At 38.9% G+C, this 17,715-nt stretch overlaps 1 protein-coding gene and 1 long non-coding RNA gene across 7 annotated transcripts in view; one reads left to right on the plus strand and one right to left on the minus strand.

The window, feature by feature from the left end:
* Positions 1–16,834, plus strand: part of PDE5A (phosphodiesterase 5A) — a 50,267-nt gene extending 33,433 nt beyond the window's left edge. For all 5 annotated transcript variants that reach the window (XM_032686450.1, XM_032686451.1, XM_032686453.1 and 2 more), the window contains exons 12-21: positions 743–889; positions 2,759–2,884; positions 4,170–4,264; positions 6,721–6,808; positions 7,915–8,015; positions 8,105–8,182; positions 8,744–8,807; positions 8,983–9,057; positions 9,548–9,631; positions 11,470–16,834. In XM_032686450.1, the coding sequence (XP_032542341.1) occupies positions 743–889; positions 2,759–2,884; positions 4,170–4,264; positions 6,721–6,808; positions 7,915–8,015; positions 8,105–8,182; positions 8,744–8,807; positions 8,983–9,057; positions 9,548–9,631; positions 11,470–11,607 (996 nt within the window). In that variant the 3' untranslated portion in view covers positions 11,608–16,834. The remainder of the gene's footprint in view (positions 1–742; positions 890–2,758; positions 2,885–4,169; positions 4,265–6,720; positions 6,809–7,914; positions 8,016–8,104; positions 8,183–8,743; positions 8,808–8,982; positions 9,058–9,547; positions 9,632–11,469) is intronic.
* LOC116786128 overlaps positions 1–17,715 on the minus strand; it is a 113,045-nt gene that overhangs the window by 86,710 nt on the left and 8,620 nt on the right. For both annotated transcript variants that reach the window (XR_004356832.1, XR_004356833.1), the window contains exon 3: positions 11,263–11,379. This is a non-coding gene — a long non-coding RNA (uncharacterized LOC116786128). The remainder of the gene's footprint in view (positions 1–11,262; positions 11,380–17,715) is intronic.

A 17,715-nucleotide genomic window follows, 5' to 3' on the forward strand; every position in this document is an offset into this window, starting at 1 on the left:
TTTGCGGGGCAACCAAGACCTATACTCTGCATTTTATCACTAGGAAAAGTAGAGTTGTAATACATGTAATACACGGAGATATTACTGATAATTAAAAACACAGATTAAAAAAAGTAGAGTTTGGGGTTTTTGTGTACTTTGTAATTTCAAATTTCATGGTGAAGGTTTATGATTATACTCAAATTGTACCAAAAACATTTTCCATAGGTTTTAAAGATTAGTGGTCACAGGTGAACCCTGATTTTTCAGGTTTCCAGCCCTGAGAAAGCTCTGCCTGTGGACGTGTTCTGCCTACCATTGTTCTGAATGAGGATCCTCTTAGGAAATCTGTTTTACTGACATCTCTTTCCTTGTCATTTTTAGAAAAATGGCAACAGTTACAGATTTTGATGTCTGCACATTCACAGAAACAAACACACAACTCCACTGCCTTATTTTCTCATTCTCCCAATTTCACACATACTCTTGGTTGCAGCTTGCCTCAGGTGACTTAGATAACAGACTGACCAGGTAATTCTTCCTTTATCCTCTTGATCTGTGGAAAAGTGTGTGTTAAATCTAAGGTAATAAGATAATATTAAACATGGAAGGCTAAGGGAAGTAAATAAGAAGTAATCATCACTTTTGAGCATCGTGTGAAGGTAAAATTTAGTGTCTCACCCCTTCTCTTTTTACAAAGCAGGTATTTACGTTATCCTTTCTCTTCCCTAGTGCTAAGCTGTGTCCTCTCCTTCTTCTCCAGGCTGCTGTGGTGCCATCTGCACAATGCCTCAACCTGACCGACTTCTACTTCAGTGATTTTGAGCTGTCAGACTTCGAAACAACGCTGTGCACAATCCGGATGTTCACAGACCTCAACCTGGTGCAGAATTTCCAAATGAAGCACGAGGTATGAACGCTGCCAAACACTGCTTCACACACAGAGACCAGGAATCCTTAGAAATTCGGGACAATAGTGAAATGACCCCAGTAAAGAGAGTTGGGAATCGGTATTACAGAGCAGTTAGCAAACTAGGAAGGTATATAAAGTATTGGGGTCTGTCCAAACATTCAGTTTTCTGCTGAATGATTAATAATTTTACAGTCTATGATTAATGGACTGGAAAACAGAACACTGAGGAGGGAGATGACAGCAACTTCTCAGTAAGGGAAAGGCTGTTATAATATTGTTCACTTTGTCCATATAAGGTAGGAACTATCTTAGTCTTTCCCTACATAAGATTAGATTAGATTTTAGAGGGAAATTCATAGTTGTGGAGATAACAGAGACTGAAACGGATTCCTTGTGTGGGCTGTGGAAATGTCCCTGCAGGTTTTAACCAACAGATCTAGTTGTAGATGTGCACCTGTCAGAAGTGATTGAGACAGGTATTGTTACTTTGCTTAAAGCCCTGAGGTAAAAGAGATAATCTCTTCAGCCTCTTCAGTCAATGCACACAATATCTATTTGTAAAAACGTTCATTTTTATACTGTGTTTTTGCTTTATACCTTTTCCAAGAAAACTTTCAAAGTTCACTATCCAAATGCAAAGTTAATTTGGAGGGATTCATAGGCAAACAAATTAGTTAAATAGAACATGTATTTATTTTCTAGATCAGTGGTTTATAGACCAATTTAGATTGGTAGTGTTCAAGGACCAAAAGGATCACTGTATTACCTAGTCTGACCTCTGGAATATCCCAGTACTTAGTTTACCTTTGTAGTAAGGTCAAACACTTGTACTTCCTTAAGGAATATGTCCCAACAGAAGAGAGGGAGTCAGGGAGCTCAAAAATGGGAGGGCTTCAAGTTCCTAATGGAGCAATTGCAGTGGATTAGCAAAACCAAAAGAACACTGTGGGAATAGACAGGCAAGTCCACATGTCCGTAGAAGCAGGAGAACATTGACAGCTTTGAAGGTACCATTTAAACTTCCCACACTAGAGCTAAAGAAAACTGGCAATAGCCTATTACTGCTGCCTTTGTCTGAGTGGAGTCCTTTTTGTGGGTGAATGACATTGCATTTTCTGTCAGCACAATATCTTTCACTAGGAACACTCAAAATTTTGATCAAACCAGGGCCTGGATTCTCAGCCAGCATTTAACATGGAGCAATATGCTGTATCCAGTATCCTGGCTTTAAACCAAGGACCCTGTTCTAGTGAACATTAAATTATTATCTGACCTACTTACCTGTCACTTTCTTACTAGTAAAGTAAACCCACAACTTCTGGTAACTGTTGAGTAAAACACCCAGGACATGCTTTCTTCCAGCATAAAAGAGTAACTACCCAGCAATATAGTAATCTTTCTCTCCAAAGTCCAATTCTGCTTGTTTTTTGGCAAGCTGATAGGAGGCAAAAGCCACATGTTCATTTTCAGAACAGCTCTTGAGAGGACTCTATAACTAAATAATATATCTTCTCTATCAAACATGTCATTGTAAAGAAGGATTTTTTTTCTCTCCCAGTTAGAGCTCAGCACACCTCAGTTTCTGAATTAGCAGCAGTGCTTCTGACACTAGCATTTAGCCATTAGTAACAAAAAACTAAACCCACAAGTATCACAAACTCACTGAGAGGCTGCACTAGTGGTTGTAAGCGTGTTCTTATCTATGTTCACAGTTAAAAGTAGGTTGAATTTGAAGTTTTAATTGACTTTAAAACATTTTATTTTTTTTCTGTAAGAGAGTTTCCAAGTGGGATTAGAGAGAGATTGGTTTTCATAAAGAGAATGGATTTGTAATACATTTAAACTATCTGATGCTGTTTCTTAAAGGTTCTCTGCAGGTGGATTTTAAGTGTAAAGAAAAATTATCGGAAGAACGTTGCCTACCACAATTGGAGACATGCCTTTAATACTGCCCAGTGCATGTTTGCTGCTCTGAAATCTGGTAAAATTCAGGTACATTTTCTGCATTAAGAATCTTTTGGCTAAACAAATTATATAATGATGCATAGTTCTGATTGTCACGTCAGTAAGATGTTCATCGTTCCACGGTACTGCCAGAAATCAAAATATTTCTGCTGAAGACTTCTGGCTTTAAGGGCTTAGTTTGTGAAACTGTTGACATGTTGTTTTGTACTCAGTTTCAGTAAATTCTCTGGAAATGGTCAGCTGGATGTTCCCAATGGGAATATCCCAAATAAGGCACATACATGGTTATATCCTTTAAAGTTAACACTTACCCTACAGGCAAGTCAAAAAGGTGGGGGAGAAAAGCCTGACCCTATTTCTGGATGTTTCCATAAAATATTCAACAGGAAAAATTTTTTAAAGTTCAAACACAGAGCTGAGTACAGCTTTAGACAGTCAACAGAAGATAAAAATACAGAAATAAAGATTTAAATGTTCATTTCAATGCTTCTGAACAAATTTTCAACCTTCCACTTAAAAGACACATAATAATTGAAAAAAACAACCTAATCGTTCTGATTAGGCCTGGATTGAAGGACTAGATGATCCCTACTGAAGGGCTAGAATCCCTACTGATTCAGGATTCATCCAAAGTATGTTTTTAGGTTTCAGTTTTACATTCTTGAAGAAAACAGAAGGTTTCCGTTCATTCAGAATTAAGGTGTTTCTTCAGTTTGATTACAGACAGTTGTTATTAATTGCTTTATACTACTTTCCAGTAAACACTTCTGAGATCATAAATAAATCCTATTTGTAGGTCAAAACCCAATACCAACAAGGAAGAGGCATTTCTTTCCCCTACAAACTTTGTTTCCCTAATAAAAAAGACAAAAGCTGCTGGAAGAGACACAGGCAAGGGCATTCCTCTTCCTTCTGTGCTGGAATGGACAGGGTAGTTTTGCTCTGTGTGCAGTCGAGCAATCTCTGATGATCCGGAGAGTTTGCTTGCTATTTTTGGAATCCTGTCAGTCTCCACTCCAATTTCCATAAATTGTTTATTCCTAACTACCCTGGATTCACTCCACGCTGATTCTCATGTCCTAGATTCCAGAGTCTGAACGGCATTGAACATAAAACCTCTCAAATTTTCCTAGTTCAAGGGGGAGAGCAAGCACTGGGGGACACATCTTCCTAGGAGAAACATAAAATCAAGCCTTTCCAAACTGTCTTCTGACTAGACTAAGGACAGGTTTCATTAGCTAGAAAGTAGATATAAAACCCACTGTGCAAAATAAATCCCCAGCTCACTTCTTGCCTTGCTCTTTCCACCCAGAGCAAACTGACTGACCTAGAAACACTGGCTTTGCTGATCGCCACTCTGAGCCACGATTTGGATCACAGGGGAGTGAACAACTCTTACATACAAAGGTAAGCAAGTTAAATAAAAACAAGTGAGTGACAAAATCACAGATAAATTATGGACAACCAGACAGATTTGATGCCGTGGGCCAGCACAGCACTGAGATCTGCAGCCACCGGACACAAAGGTGTCTCCCGACCATTTCCGACTTGGAGGATGGTGTTACTCATGGTTTAGCCACGTTCTTTGAGAATTCCAGGTTGATTTGGATAAGATGCATAGTTCAAATCACATTAAAAATGTATGACTGTTTTGCACTGAGCTTGGGTTGTCTGAGAGAGTGGTTTTGAAGCGCCCTTTGGAAGAAATGGTCTGCTGTTCTCACAGTGTGTGAAGTAAGATACTGAGGGAGGGAAAGGTTGTTTGAGGCAGAGAATACTGAAAGGCAGAAAATCAGTGAGCTGAAGCAGAATTCCTGCCTTTCACATATATGTTCAGAATAACACTGACTGATGTAAAGAGAACAAAACCCAAACAAACTCCACAAAACTTCAAAACTTCACAAAACTGAAAGAGTAACTTTTTTCTAGTTCTCTGATAGGGGATCCCAGCAGTAACTGTAGCCTTGCAGTGATTGGAACCAGTTAGCTATTTTTTGCTTTATTTATTTAAAAATAAATTTCCTGGAAGACATCTGGAGATGCGTCATCTCCTCTCAAAAATGTCCTGGGAAAGTGTCATAGACAGCAAAATCTAACATTTGCACATGCTGTAAAGCAGAGATGATTACAGCTTAATAATTCTTTTTCAATAGAAATTTCCGTGATTTTTTTTTTTTAATCTCTCATTCAAATCTAAATGAAAAGGTTTTTATTTCCAGGAACGGATTCTCTTTGTTTCTTCCTTTGAAGCAGGGAGAGTGGATACTTAGTGTATGATTTCCTTAAGCAGCAGGGTTTCAAAAATTAAAATTGCCCTGGTGGTGGAAATTACAGGAAAGGGGCTGCTTAGAAGCCCTTTGGGAGATACACTGGGGGGTTCTTTTCTCTTTCCTCCAATCCTACATGTAAAGTAGGAAGCCTGGATAAAGTAAAGTATGGAAGCTGGATAACCAAACATGTGTGTTTCAGAAAGCAGTGGTGTCCTTTGTCTGTAAGTACTGAGCAAGCTCTAGTTTGGTGCAGTACTTGGGAAGATAACCTAAGATATTTCTCACATATTTCTCTCTGCAGTCAGGATGAACTTTAGGAGACACAGTACACATCCCACTTAACTCAATGGGAATTTCACCCAGCATGTGTTGGCACCATCCTACAGTTTGTTTCCTTACAGAAACACGCAAACAGATTTGCTCTGTACTCCTCTTGTGGTGGTCTCAGAGGAGGTGCTGGGCAGCCAGCCCATAATCCTCAGGGGCTCGCATCCTTTAATCTCCCTTTCCGCATTTTTGTTTGTCTTTCCATCTTTCTCTCCACATTTTTGTGCTTCTTAAATCCCCAGAGTCTCCTCTTATGACTTTTATTTGAGTCTCTGTGCACTCACTCACAGAGGGACCCAATCCTGCAGCCACTAGTTCATGTGAATGATCCTTAACCGTACAGAAAGTCACATGGAACTATATGCTAAAAAAGAATTTCTTACATGAGTCAAGACTTGTAGGTCAGATTATAAATAGAGTAATTGATGCAGGATCAGCAGCAAAACAGACTTCCAAAGGAACGCAGATTTAGTTGAAGAGATGGTATGAGCAATGTGGGACCAGGGGCTGAAAATGAAGATACAGCAGCAAAAACTAAGAACTGGATTATGCAACAGGGAGAAATTAGAAATTCTTGAGAGAGGAGGAGTTTCTGTGCTTCGTCTAAAGCTACTCAAACTGCAAATTCTGTTTTCTAGACTAAGATATTTTTAAATTCTACATCCACACAGCAGGTTTAATGCTGTTTTTTCACTGCCTAAAGTACAACCAACACCTTGTTTCCTTTTGGATTTTACCCTGGGCAAAGGGTAGGTAAGATGTTGCAGTAGTTTGGTCAGGAAGACAGTGGTGATGAAACACCAGTAGTTACTAACACTAGGAAATTACTTGATCAACGTTTTGGGCCCCTGCACTGCAGTACACTGAGGTCAGCAGGGATTTTTCCATTGGTATCAGTGGGTTTCCTAATAAGTTTGCATTATTATTTGCAAGCCCAGCAGTTGAGCTGACTAAATATGCCAGACAGGTGTTTAGGATGTTAGAGAAACCAAAACTGTCACTTAAACTTTGCTTTTGAATGAACTCTTCTCGATACCTTTGCTTTTCATACAAGAACTGTTTATAAACCCTTGTATTACATTCTCCCTCCCTGGGTGCAGCTGATCTAAACAGGTACAGAAGGCAGAAAACTAGAGCTGTCAGTGCTCTGACAAAGTAACAGCATTGTCTTTTTATCCACGCCCCTGTGAAGAGGACATTAAAAGGGAAGTTATTTCTGGATGTTTAATTTGATTTCTCCATCTAATGGGTCTTTTTACTCCTCAGAAGCGAACATCCTCTGGCCCAGCTGTACTGCCACTCAATCATGGAGCATCATCATTTTGATCAATGCCTTATGATCCTGAATAGCCCAGTGAGTGCCACATTCTTCTGTATGCTGAAGGAAACTGTTCTACTTTCTATTTTTAGCTTCTGGATAGAATCCCACCCTTATACATTCTCAAGTGCTCTTTATTCCTTTTTGGGTAAAGAAAGCAAATGCAGCAGCTTCGAAATCCCAGTCCCACTGCTGAGGGCCACCAAACCTTTCCAAGTGTTGCCTGATAAGGGAAGCCTTGCTAATATCCTTTCGGGTACCTGCTTCCTTGGACCAAGGGAAACAAAAGGCTTTGTTGCCATTTCATGACCTCTTACGAACCACCAAACAAACCCAAGTCCTTGCTCTCATTCCAAAAAACATTCCAGCCTACACATACACAAAGCAGCCCTGATGAGACCAAACCGAACGCTGCTAATGTTGACATTCCAAAGTGAAGCCAAACCTAAGTTAAGTAAATATGCAAATAAAATGACATTCTTCTTGCTTCATGTTACTAAACTAATTCTGAAGCCCAGTTATTCGGTGTGCACAATCATTTCAAAGCACTGCTCCTTTCACACCACAGGTATAGTACTTCTGGCATCCTTTGTTTTGTCATGATTGTTTCCTATTCAGATGGGCAAATATGGGAAAAAAGTGGAGGCAAGTTGCCACTTCACCAGCTTTGGTTTAACAGGAGGCTGCTGAGCTTTTATTTCTGTCTAACAGCTTGTTATTTATGCTGCTTCACAAAAGGAAAATATTTTTATTTACTAGAGGTGCATAGACAGGTACTGGGATCTGTCACAGTTCCTCTGCTTCGGGGAGGGGGAGGAAGAGGAAAGAGAAATGCTTTGGTGGAGCTCGTGGCAAATTTAATTTTGATGAATGAAATGGACTTGAGAGCTTGGATATTGCTCTGTTTACAGTTTCATTTTTAAAAGCCAATCTTGATGCTGTTGCTGTGCAGCTTTCTGCCATTACTCAAGAAGACTGGAATTTTTATTTTTAAATTGGGGAATCTGCAAAAGGAAGCAGGGTAAAAGAATGACATCAGCTAGCAACTCAAAATGATTTAGTAGCTTAAGAGACATTTTAGCAAACTGGTGTGCTGCTGCCCATTTTGCTGATAACACTGCTTTTTGGCTTTTTTTCTGAAGGGAAATCAGATTCTCAGCAACCTTTCCATTGAAGAATACAAGGCTACACTGAAAATGATAAAACAAGCCATTCTTGCCACAGACCTAGCACTGTACATAAAGTAAGTCAAAGGAAAGTTTGGCTGGGTAGTCACTGCTGGATGTTTGGGTCATGTCATCACGCTGCAAAATCTTTTAACTTCTTTTAAAGGAGAAGAGGAGAATTTTTCGAACTTCTAAGGAAGAAGCAGTTTAATTGGGAAGACCCCACACAGAAGGAGCTATTTTTGTAAGTAAAAGCAGAATGATTAAGAAGTCAGCTGATACTATGAGGTACCCATTTCCCATGCCATGTTACTGTGAGCAGGTCTGTGCACTCTGGGCCTGTACAACTGGCACTGTCATATAGGCACTGAACAACTCCCTGGGCCTGAACTACTAAGTCTGCAACCTCTGGAATAAACTTTACTAAGTGTCATATGAAGTTACATGAGCATTTTTGTTCTTCCTAAAGAGTGTAGGGTCCCTGTCTAGGAACCATGTTGTTTTTTGCTCTTGATACTTTATGCTTAAATAGTGAATTTCTGAAACCTGTAACTGAAAAGTCAGGACAGGCAGTTTGGTTTGAAGCTGATTCCTTACTGGCAATGAAGAGAAAAGAATTGAGACTAAGAATTGAGACATCTACCACAGCATCAGGCCTGGGCTACATTTATAACTCTGCTTTAATTTCAGTTGCTTGTCTGGCTTGGATCTTCCCTGAAATTCTGTTTTACTGATCCCTTGCCTTGGTGTCTCCATGCATTTCACCATGCAGTAGCTCATACATTCCTCTCTGTTTGTTCTACAGAGCCATGCTGATGACTGCTTGTGATTTATCAGCCATAACCAAACCATGGCCAGTCCAGCAACGGGTACGTGCTTCATTTTTAAGATTTAGTAAATACAAACTGCGTAACAGCTTCTGCTTCCTCCATCCAACCCTTACTGCAAAGGCAGTGCTGGAATGCAGAGCTGGAATCTCATTGGGGGGGGTCCCCAATCTGATATATCCACATTAGAGCTCTCAGTGTGTGAAATCTCTTACAGATTGCTGAGCTTGTAGCTACTGAGTTCTTTGATCAAGGAGATAAAGAGCGGAAGGAACTCAACATAGAACCAACAGTAAGTGGCAGAATCACCTCTTGCAAAATGGCTTCTGGAAACAGCACTTCTAAATCCACAATTTCTCCCACTGACCACAATATAGGACAAACTCCTTCCCTGTCTTCTTTTCTGTGGTTCTCAGACACCAGCAGTGTGTGTCATTAACTCTGAACCAGAACAACAGACTTTATTGTTTCTTTCAAATCAGTATTACTAAATTGTCTAGGAAACACATTCCTGAATTGGTACCTATTTGCAGCCTATCCAAACCCAGTAAATTTGCCTGTGTTTCTAGTTATTTGGGCTCTGTTAATCCAAAGCAAATCTCCTCAGAGAAGTCATGCAGTCAAATTACCTGCATTGTAACACTTCTACTGATACCCCACTGGGCTGAGCTTGCTGTGCTGTTTAAGGTGCTGCTTTTTAATTGCAGCCTGTCTCCTTGGTTTTGGTTGGGTTTTTTATTTAATGCATTTAAACACAGAGCTTGTTTACTTCTTACCTGCAGGATCTAATGAACAGAGAGAAGAAAAACAAAATTCCCAGCATGCAGGTTGGATTCATAGATGCTGTTTGTTTGCAGCTGTATGAGGTATGGTGCCTAAGAAAGAACTGCAGATACCTAAAACCAGAACTGCTCACTAGTAGACACAGATTTAAAATTAGAATAACAATCAAATAAAAACCTAGTCACTTAGGTAAAAATATTTTATTATATATTGCATATGGTTCATTATTCAGTTGAAGAAATTATTATTTTAGTTTTTATAATTAGTGGTATATTTGTCTGATTAATGTAATTTGTTATCATTTTATTAAACCTAGTGGTAATTGCTGTGCTCTGTGCAACTGGTGTTATATCCCAGTTATAGCTCCAGTGAGCTGCTGTGATCATCAGGGAAACTCACAAAACTAATGTTTTGCTGTCTAGGAAAAGAATGGTATCCAGGTAGTGCATTGACAGAAATGTTGTTTAAGAGTTTTAAGCAATTCAGAATTCTTCATACAAAAGGTGATATGCTATGTATAGAAAACTTACCCAAGTTTAACTTTTCCCATCCCATTTTTTTTCTTTCATCTCACACAAAAGCAGTGCATGAGAGAATTCATTGAAATGGTTTTTTGTCCTGGTCCCAAACTGTGTGAAAAGCTGCTTGGTCAAATACAGCGTGAAACACAGCATAATGATTTTTGATTTTTTTTTTAAACCAGTAAAGCCTTAGAGTGAAAGTCTGTTCATTGGGACTGTAGAAAGCATTTTACAGGGACTGAGGTGAAGAACAGATAGCCTAACTCTTAACAATCTTCCAGTGGGAGCAAGAAGGTGACTACTTGCATTTTTCTCTCTTAAACAATAAAATTTTCTAGAAAGAATCCACATCCACTAATTGGAAGGAAACAAGGATAGGGGAAGGAGTGGGAGCTAGTTACCAGCTACTGTCCCTGAAAGTCAGATGTTTTTGTGCTGTAGAAATTGTTTGTCAGGAAAATAAGGCAGCCTTTGCTGGGGAGCCTGAGGTGGAGGCAGGTGGAGGTGGCAAAGGTACAGACTATACAAACAGAAAACTCTTTGAACAGAACACCTGAGCAGGTTTGAAGGCCCACAGTTCCAAAGCCTGAACTTCTATAGTTTTTCTTATTAGGAGAGAGCTTTACCTTTTTTTTTTTTTTTCCTGGTCTTTCCAATTATGATTCAGCTTTCAGTGTCTCACTTTTGTTTGTCACCTTGTTTAAAAGCCTCCCCTAAACTGGAACAGCATAGAGCAGGCTGACAGTGCCTGGGACTTTATCTAGGCTCATGTCCTAAGCTGACAGAGAAGTGAGAGTGACTTACCTGCAGGGGCAGAGAGCACTGAAGAGGATGGGGAGCCTTTGAGGTAGTGACAAACCCAAAAGTCTATGCTAAATCCAAGGAAAGGGCTGTGGTTCGAGTTTATTTTTACTGGAGTACAAGTAGGGGGTATTACCTGCTTACACAGATTTTGGGGTTTTTTTAAGGAGTAATAAATGATAAAACATACAAACAACTTCAGTGTTACTTTGAAAATGAACGAGCACAGGGTTCACGCTCCAGTATTCTAACGCAATAAAAGCAAACAATTAACAGGTTTGTAATGGCAGCCTTTTCACTGCTTTCGTAGCTTTCATCCAGTCAGAAGGAATTTGACACACAGTGCAAACAGAAATGAGTTCTCAATCCAGCACTGCAAGAATGTGACTTACCATGTTATTCAGAGTAAATCAGATCCCAGTGAACTGAAGCTTTGTGGCTCGTCTTAGCTGAGTAACCGGTGCAGTTCAACTGAATGATCTACAAGTCTATCCTCAAAGTTCAGAAATCTGAAAAAATACGAGAAATGTGTTTCATTCTCTTCATTTTTAATTATAAATTAAATGCAATCTGTTTTACGCGTTCTTAATCTATTTCAGGCCCTAACACATGTGTCAGAGGCCTGCTCCCCTTTACTGGATGGCTGCAAGAAGAACAGGCAGAAATGGCAAGCCTTAGCTGAACAGCAAGAGAAGAACCTGATTAATGGAGAGAGCAATCAAGGCAAACGGAACTGAGATGCTGATTTAACAACCACAAGCTTAAGTTCACATAGAAGACATAGTAATAGGGGAGTACTGCATTTTGCTGAACACTGTATGAATCTGGCTTATGTTTTGCCACTGCTGTATTATCTTTCCACGTTCCAAGATATAGCATGACCATGTATATGCCAAGAGATAGTATGTGTCTTTTTTTACATCTGATTGAGATGGAAAAAGACCTGCAAGGGTAGTTTTTGCCCCCCTGCTCCAGCAGAAGGTACTAGTGCAGTGACTCGACTGTGCCCGAGAGCCTCTGACTTTCCAGATGTATATAGTTGTTTGGTGATCATGTTGTGGCCAGTATCTTACAGACTACTGCATTTCGCACCTTTTTCTTTTCCCTCTCCCAATCTTGCTGTGTTATGTTATAAAAATGAGCAGTCTCGCCTGTTCTCTTCCCAGAGGCTCAGAGGGAAGATTGGGACTCACTCTGTGGAGCCTAGTCCAGCATATACTATGCTGACCTCCTTCAGAAGACAGAACTGGGCTCTGAGGTGAAAAGCCCCAGAATTTATGCACCCCATCGTTCAATTTTGGTGTGGGTTTGTTTTTTTTTCATATCAAATGGATGTCTGAGCAAATCTCTTATTACATTTGAAGAAATTTTTAAGACCCTTGTGAAATACTAGGCAATGAGGGTCTTAGGAGTTTTGTGGTGGAAGTGTCACAATTATCCATGAATAATGGGAACTGCTCGAAGACTGCTGAAATGTCCCAGCATAACTGACAGGCTGCCATGGAAGGATGATGGAAGGATGGCTCCCATAGAAAGCTGCAAGAATTGCACAGAGAGAAATGGAAACTGAAGAGGATCCTTTTTATCTGCTGGTTTTAACTTCGTTTGGAAGTTGATTTTAACATCATCCAACCGACAGAGGGGATCACGGGCAGAAGAGAACGTGACTGCAAGAGCAAGAGGTGACAATCTGAGTCAGAAAGATGCAGGAATGGCACCATCCTGGTGACTGTCCATGACTGATTCTTTAGGCCAGTGTTGCTATGAAATGGCTATGACCACTTGGAAGGAAGTTTTATGTTAACATCTTTCCAAAATCATTTTTAGCATTAGTTAACAATGATTAATCACAGCGTCTTAAAAACATCAGAAAAAAAAAGAGTACCAAAAGCAAAAATAGCCAAGAATGCTACAGGGATTTGCCATTTGTATATGAGGCATTAATGTTCTGAAAAGTAAGAAATCAATTAACTTGCACTAGCAAAAACCCCAACTTTGGTATTTTATTTAAAAGAAGATGATTAATAAAAATGGTTGTGAATTGGGAACCAATTAAAGAAAATATGCACATGAGACAGATCCCAAGAGAGTAAAACAAAGAGAGTAGTATTCCTCGTGTAGACAGGATCAGGAGATGACTGTCAGCAGTCTAAAATGGATCAGCAGTACCTGTAACTTTGGCTGCACAGACACACACAGAATACTGTGGGTTTTTTAATGTGTAACAATGATTCTCTGGTTAAAATCAGCAATTGTGTTGGGCAAAAGTAACACACTTAGGATTGTACTTTGAAGTATGGGCATTTATTTCTATCACAATAATCCAGAACGTTCTAGTTGGAAACTGCAATGAGTTATCAACCCCTCCCCTTGTAAGAGCTGGTCAGAAAGAAGTGAAAAGTCCCCCTTTTTATCAATTTCTTCATTTAGATAATTTATACCAGAAGCTAAGAAAATATAAAGCAAATGTTTCAAAATGCCTGACGATACTGAGTTTCATAGTTGATTTTTTTTTTTAATGTAGATTAAGGTATTCTGACAGTCAGCAGCATTTCTGCCAACCTAAATTATTTGTCACTGATTAAAGCCTATCTCAGACTTCTCTAATGAGCACCAATAATGTATTATTGCAGCTGAATTTGAAAACATTTTTCTAGAAAAGTATTTCTCCTGATTTCCTTCACACAGATTAAAAAAAAATAAAAAGTATGGATTTCAATAATAATTCAGAATTCCAGGACTACTGTTATGCAGTGCTCCATATGTGTATTTATATGCAAATGGCAGCAGCCTGCCCACCCCAACAAAAGTTTTTAGGTACTTTTTGATGAATAGGAAACTTTGCTTCAGGATTTGCGTAGTCCTTGTATAGTCTTCTCCTTGAGTGCTTGAGATACTGAAATATAATTATTACACTAACTGATGAGATACATATTTAATATAAATATGAATAAATTATATGTATATAAAGGTGTATTCTTGCTATTATGGTTGAGACTGGTAATTCATGGTGACAACACAGCAGATAACTATGATAATATTACAGTGTAGTGACTGAGCATCTTTTACATTAATATCCCAGTATTTCTTTGCTATATTGTGTGTCCAGCAAAGCTTTATTATAACTAAATTTATAACTGCTACAGAAGAGTGATGGTTTCATACCTTTGACTTGAAACAAAGGGCATGACATTACATTTTTTAAAGGTTCACTTACAATGAACAGTTATAGAGTTTGTGCATATATTTAATTACATATCTGTACACATTTATCCCACGGAATCTCTTCCACTACAGAGATTGGAACATAGGTATAAATACAGTTCCTAGTAAATAAACCATTTATTTATCATAATACACCTGTATCTGTATGTATTTCTACAAAACCAAAGCCTTTAAACTACTGGTTTAGGAACCTTAAAAGCATAGACTGCTGTAGTTCCTGAAATTTCAGAGCATGACCAATGATTTTAAATAGTGTTTAATTCTGCCTGAAGGCAAAGTCAGAGTGTGCTGGTTCCATGTCAGCTTTGTGTGAAGCATTGGCAGAAACTGCTCATTCCTTTCAGCATGGAGATATGGGACAATATGGGGAAAAAAAAAAGCCAGCCTGTTTCCTGCTTGGAGTTCATTGCCTTTAGAATTCAACATTTTCAAACCCAGCTAGTGGATTACAGCCACAAGCTGTCCTTCATTTCATCATGAGTTGTGTTTCTAATTTTTATAGTCAGGTCTCAAACATTTTTTCCCCAGTTTATACTGTCTAGCTAAAACAATCAGCGGGGATTACACAAGAAACCAGCTGAAGTGGAGTTTTTCCCTTGGTCAGTTCAGACTAAAGTTTATTAAAGCCATTGTCAAATTTGATATTTAAATCTTCAAGTACAGAATTTGTCCCACCAATGTCTCAATGAAGACATCTAAGTTAGTATCCTACTTGATCTCAGATATGGACATATTTTCTTTTAGACTCACTCCACAGCACAGTTTAATGCTTAAAGTACACTTTTCTTTCTGGTTTTGTTCTCCTTCTCAAAAAAATTACTTGTCATATGTATTAACACACACAGAATTACTGATTAACCCTACCCCTTCTAATTAAAAATAACAACTAGGTTCTTAAGCTGCAGGTAGAACTTCTTTTCCAATAAGTTAGTCCCACATCCAATATTAGCTGTAGAACATCTAGGTTTTCTATTATCTTACACAATTAAAGAAAGGGGAGGAAAATAATGTGATGTTGATTTTGGAGATGGTGCTAATTGTTAATTAGCAGCTTAAAGTTAAGAGCAGATTACTCTCTTATCTTAAAGTGAGCTAGTGAGAAAAGTAAACAACCTGTTCCACTGATGATCAGCTGATCTCTCCTTGGAAGAGAGGACTGAAGCCTGATTTTATGTACCACTCTCATGCGTGTAAAGATAAACTTTTCACCTCCAATCCAAAGCATTTTACCTGGCAGTGGCATGAACTGACAAAATCAGAATGCTGTCTAATTCATATACAAGATGTCTCAAAATTCCCAGGTAACTAATTTTCCAATGCATTACACAGAAAAATTATGAAGAGTCAGATCTAGTCCCATAAAATTCAGGGATGTTGCCTGAGTTATCTGGTTGGTGTCCCTTGCAGTTCTCCATAGGAAGACAGCAGAGAGTTCTTATGGAAAAAAAGAAGCCTCACTGATATTAAATTCATACATTTTTTAAAGGTTTTATAAAGATCTGGTATTTCAGGCAAATATATATATTGGCTTTAGTTTGGAGTCTTGTCTCTGTGATGCTGTAGGTTTTCCTCTTAATGTCAAATCACGTGCAGTTTACATTCCACAAGGTTTCAGCTTTATTTCACAGTTCCCTGCTGCACTTCTTCAGGGACTTGCACTAATTTGAAAGATAAACTTGAACATTGGAGCTTGAATAAAAGAATGAGTTTGGCCAGACTATGCTAAATAATGAAAGCTGGATTTTTTAGGAAGAAGAAACATCCCAGAATCTGACCTGGTGATTCGTGACACTTGTTAAATACAGCAAATAGTGCCAGCAGGATATTTTATCTTTGTCACTGCTAGATGAATGGAAGTTGCATGGGAAAGTTTATTTTCCACATAAAGACGTTTGTTTCCATAGAGAAACTCAGATCTAAGTACCACTGTTTGTAAAAGTGTATTTATGTGGCAATGCTGTAGAATAGCCAGTTTTCACTTATTTTCACAGCATGAGCTGGTCATGCCAGGGTCTAAAGCATGCTCTGATGCCTATTTAAAGTCAGTCATACAGATTCCCACTTACCTCAGTGGGAGTTGGATCGAGCTGTATAGAAAGTGAAAGAATGGTCAAATCCACCTTTTTTACCTTCAAGGAGGGACCAAACTCTTACCCTTGGCAACACCTGCCTCACGTGCTCTTTGCTGTGTTCAGCTCTTCCTGCTGATGCCTGAGGTACCTTACAGATGGAACTGAAGTTAGAATTTGAGCCCTCTCTGTATTCACATGGGGGACACCTGCATGTGTCTCTTAAAGAATGTAGTGTGAAATGCACTGTAAATAGTTTTAATATACATTCCTATTATGGTTTAATAAAAATCTTAGTCACAGTCACCAATCACTGAGTGTGTCCACTTGTATTCTTTTATCTTTGAAAAAAGTTTGAACAAATATATAGTTTCTGGGCACAGTATTTTTGTACTAGGTTGAGGGGTTTCTCTGTATATTATGTTTTGCCTGTAAGCAGTATTAAAGTCTTCTGAATGCTATGTGTTCTTTCTTGCTTCTGTCCTGTGACTTCTTAGAGTAAAGCTGGTTACATTACTTTAAAGAATCATTATCCCTATTTACTGTACAGCTGATAGAGAATACAGAGTCAGGATATTTTCTATGGTCAGACTGCTGCTTATTAGTTATTTCCTCATTCTTCTCTTTGTACTGTTTTCATGCTTTTTAAAATAAAAAGGATGATGTCAAATTTTACTGTTTGTTACTTAATATTATTGAGGTTGAATTTTCAACATCTCATTGTTCCCTGATTCAAATAATTGCTTCTTGTAAATGTATATTTTATAATAACTCTTCTAGGTCCTAGAAATCCTGAAGAGAAAAATGTCACTATTAATATCAAGATACTTTTAAGTAGCACTGAGATCAGCCAGTGGTAACATAGTTCTGGTTTAAAACCAGCAAAAGATAATTAACTGCTACTAACCACTAGAGAGCACTGGAGCTGCACTTACTGGGAGCTGTCAGAAACCGGTTTATTTATTAGATAAGCAGAACCAGCAAATGCAACAGTTACACAGATGTATCTTCATCCTCTGCCCCCCTGCTATCAGTTCCTGGGATAGCATGGAAATACTCAACCCAGTGACTTCCAACAAAACTGTGACAAAATTATTTTTGACAGCAAAAGCCTCCTCTTGTGCAAACTGCTGATCCCAGAAGGAATTCTGGACCAGTGGGCTTCTTGGCAATTCCTGCTCTTTGCCTATTAGGTCCTGCACAGCAACACTTCTGGCTTAACTTTTTTTAGCTCTAGGCAAAACCAAGAAGTATGTCCATCCCTGACAAACAGCAGGCTCATTGAAAAACTTATGAAGGGCCAGATTTAGCTGAGCACAAAACACAAGCACTGTTTGCTTGAACCAGCTGCAATTTATGAGTGCAACTGCACAACTGCCTATGTATATCTCCATACATCAGACATCCATTTGCTGCTGGGATTGCAGCCTTTCCAGCCCCCTTCCAACCTGGTCGTGCTCCTGCTCAGTCCTTCTGGCCTGCTGAATGTTTGAATTCACTTCTGAGCAGTGGCACAGTTTTCAGCAGGAGGGAGTACTGGAATACATTTCT

The sequence above is a fragment of the Chiroxiphia lanceolata genome, chromosome 4, assembly GCF_009829145.1.
Source record: "Chiroxiphia lanceolata isolate bChiLan1 chromosome 4, bChiLan1.pri, whole genome shotgun sequence".
Taxonomy (NCBI): domain Eukaryota; kingdom Metazoa; phylum Chordata; class Aves; order Passeriformes; family Pipridae; genus Chiroxiphia; species Chiroxiphia lanceolata.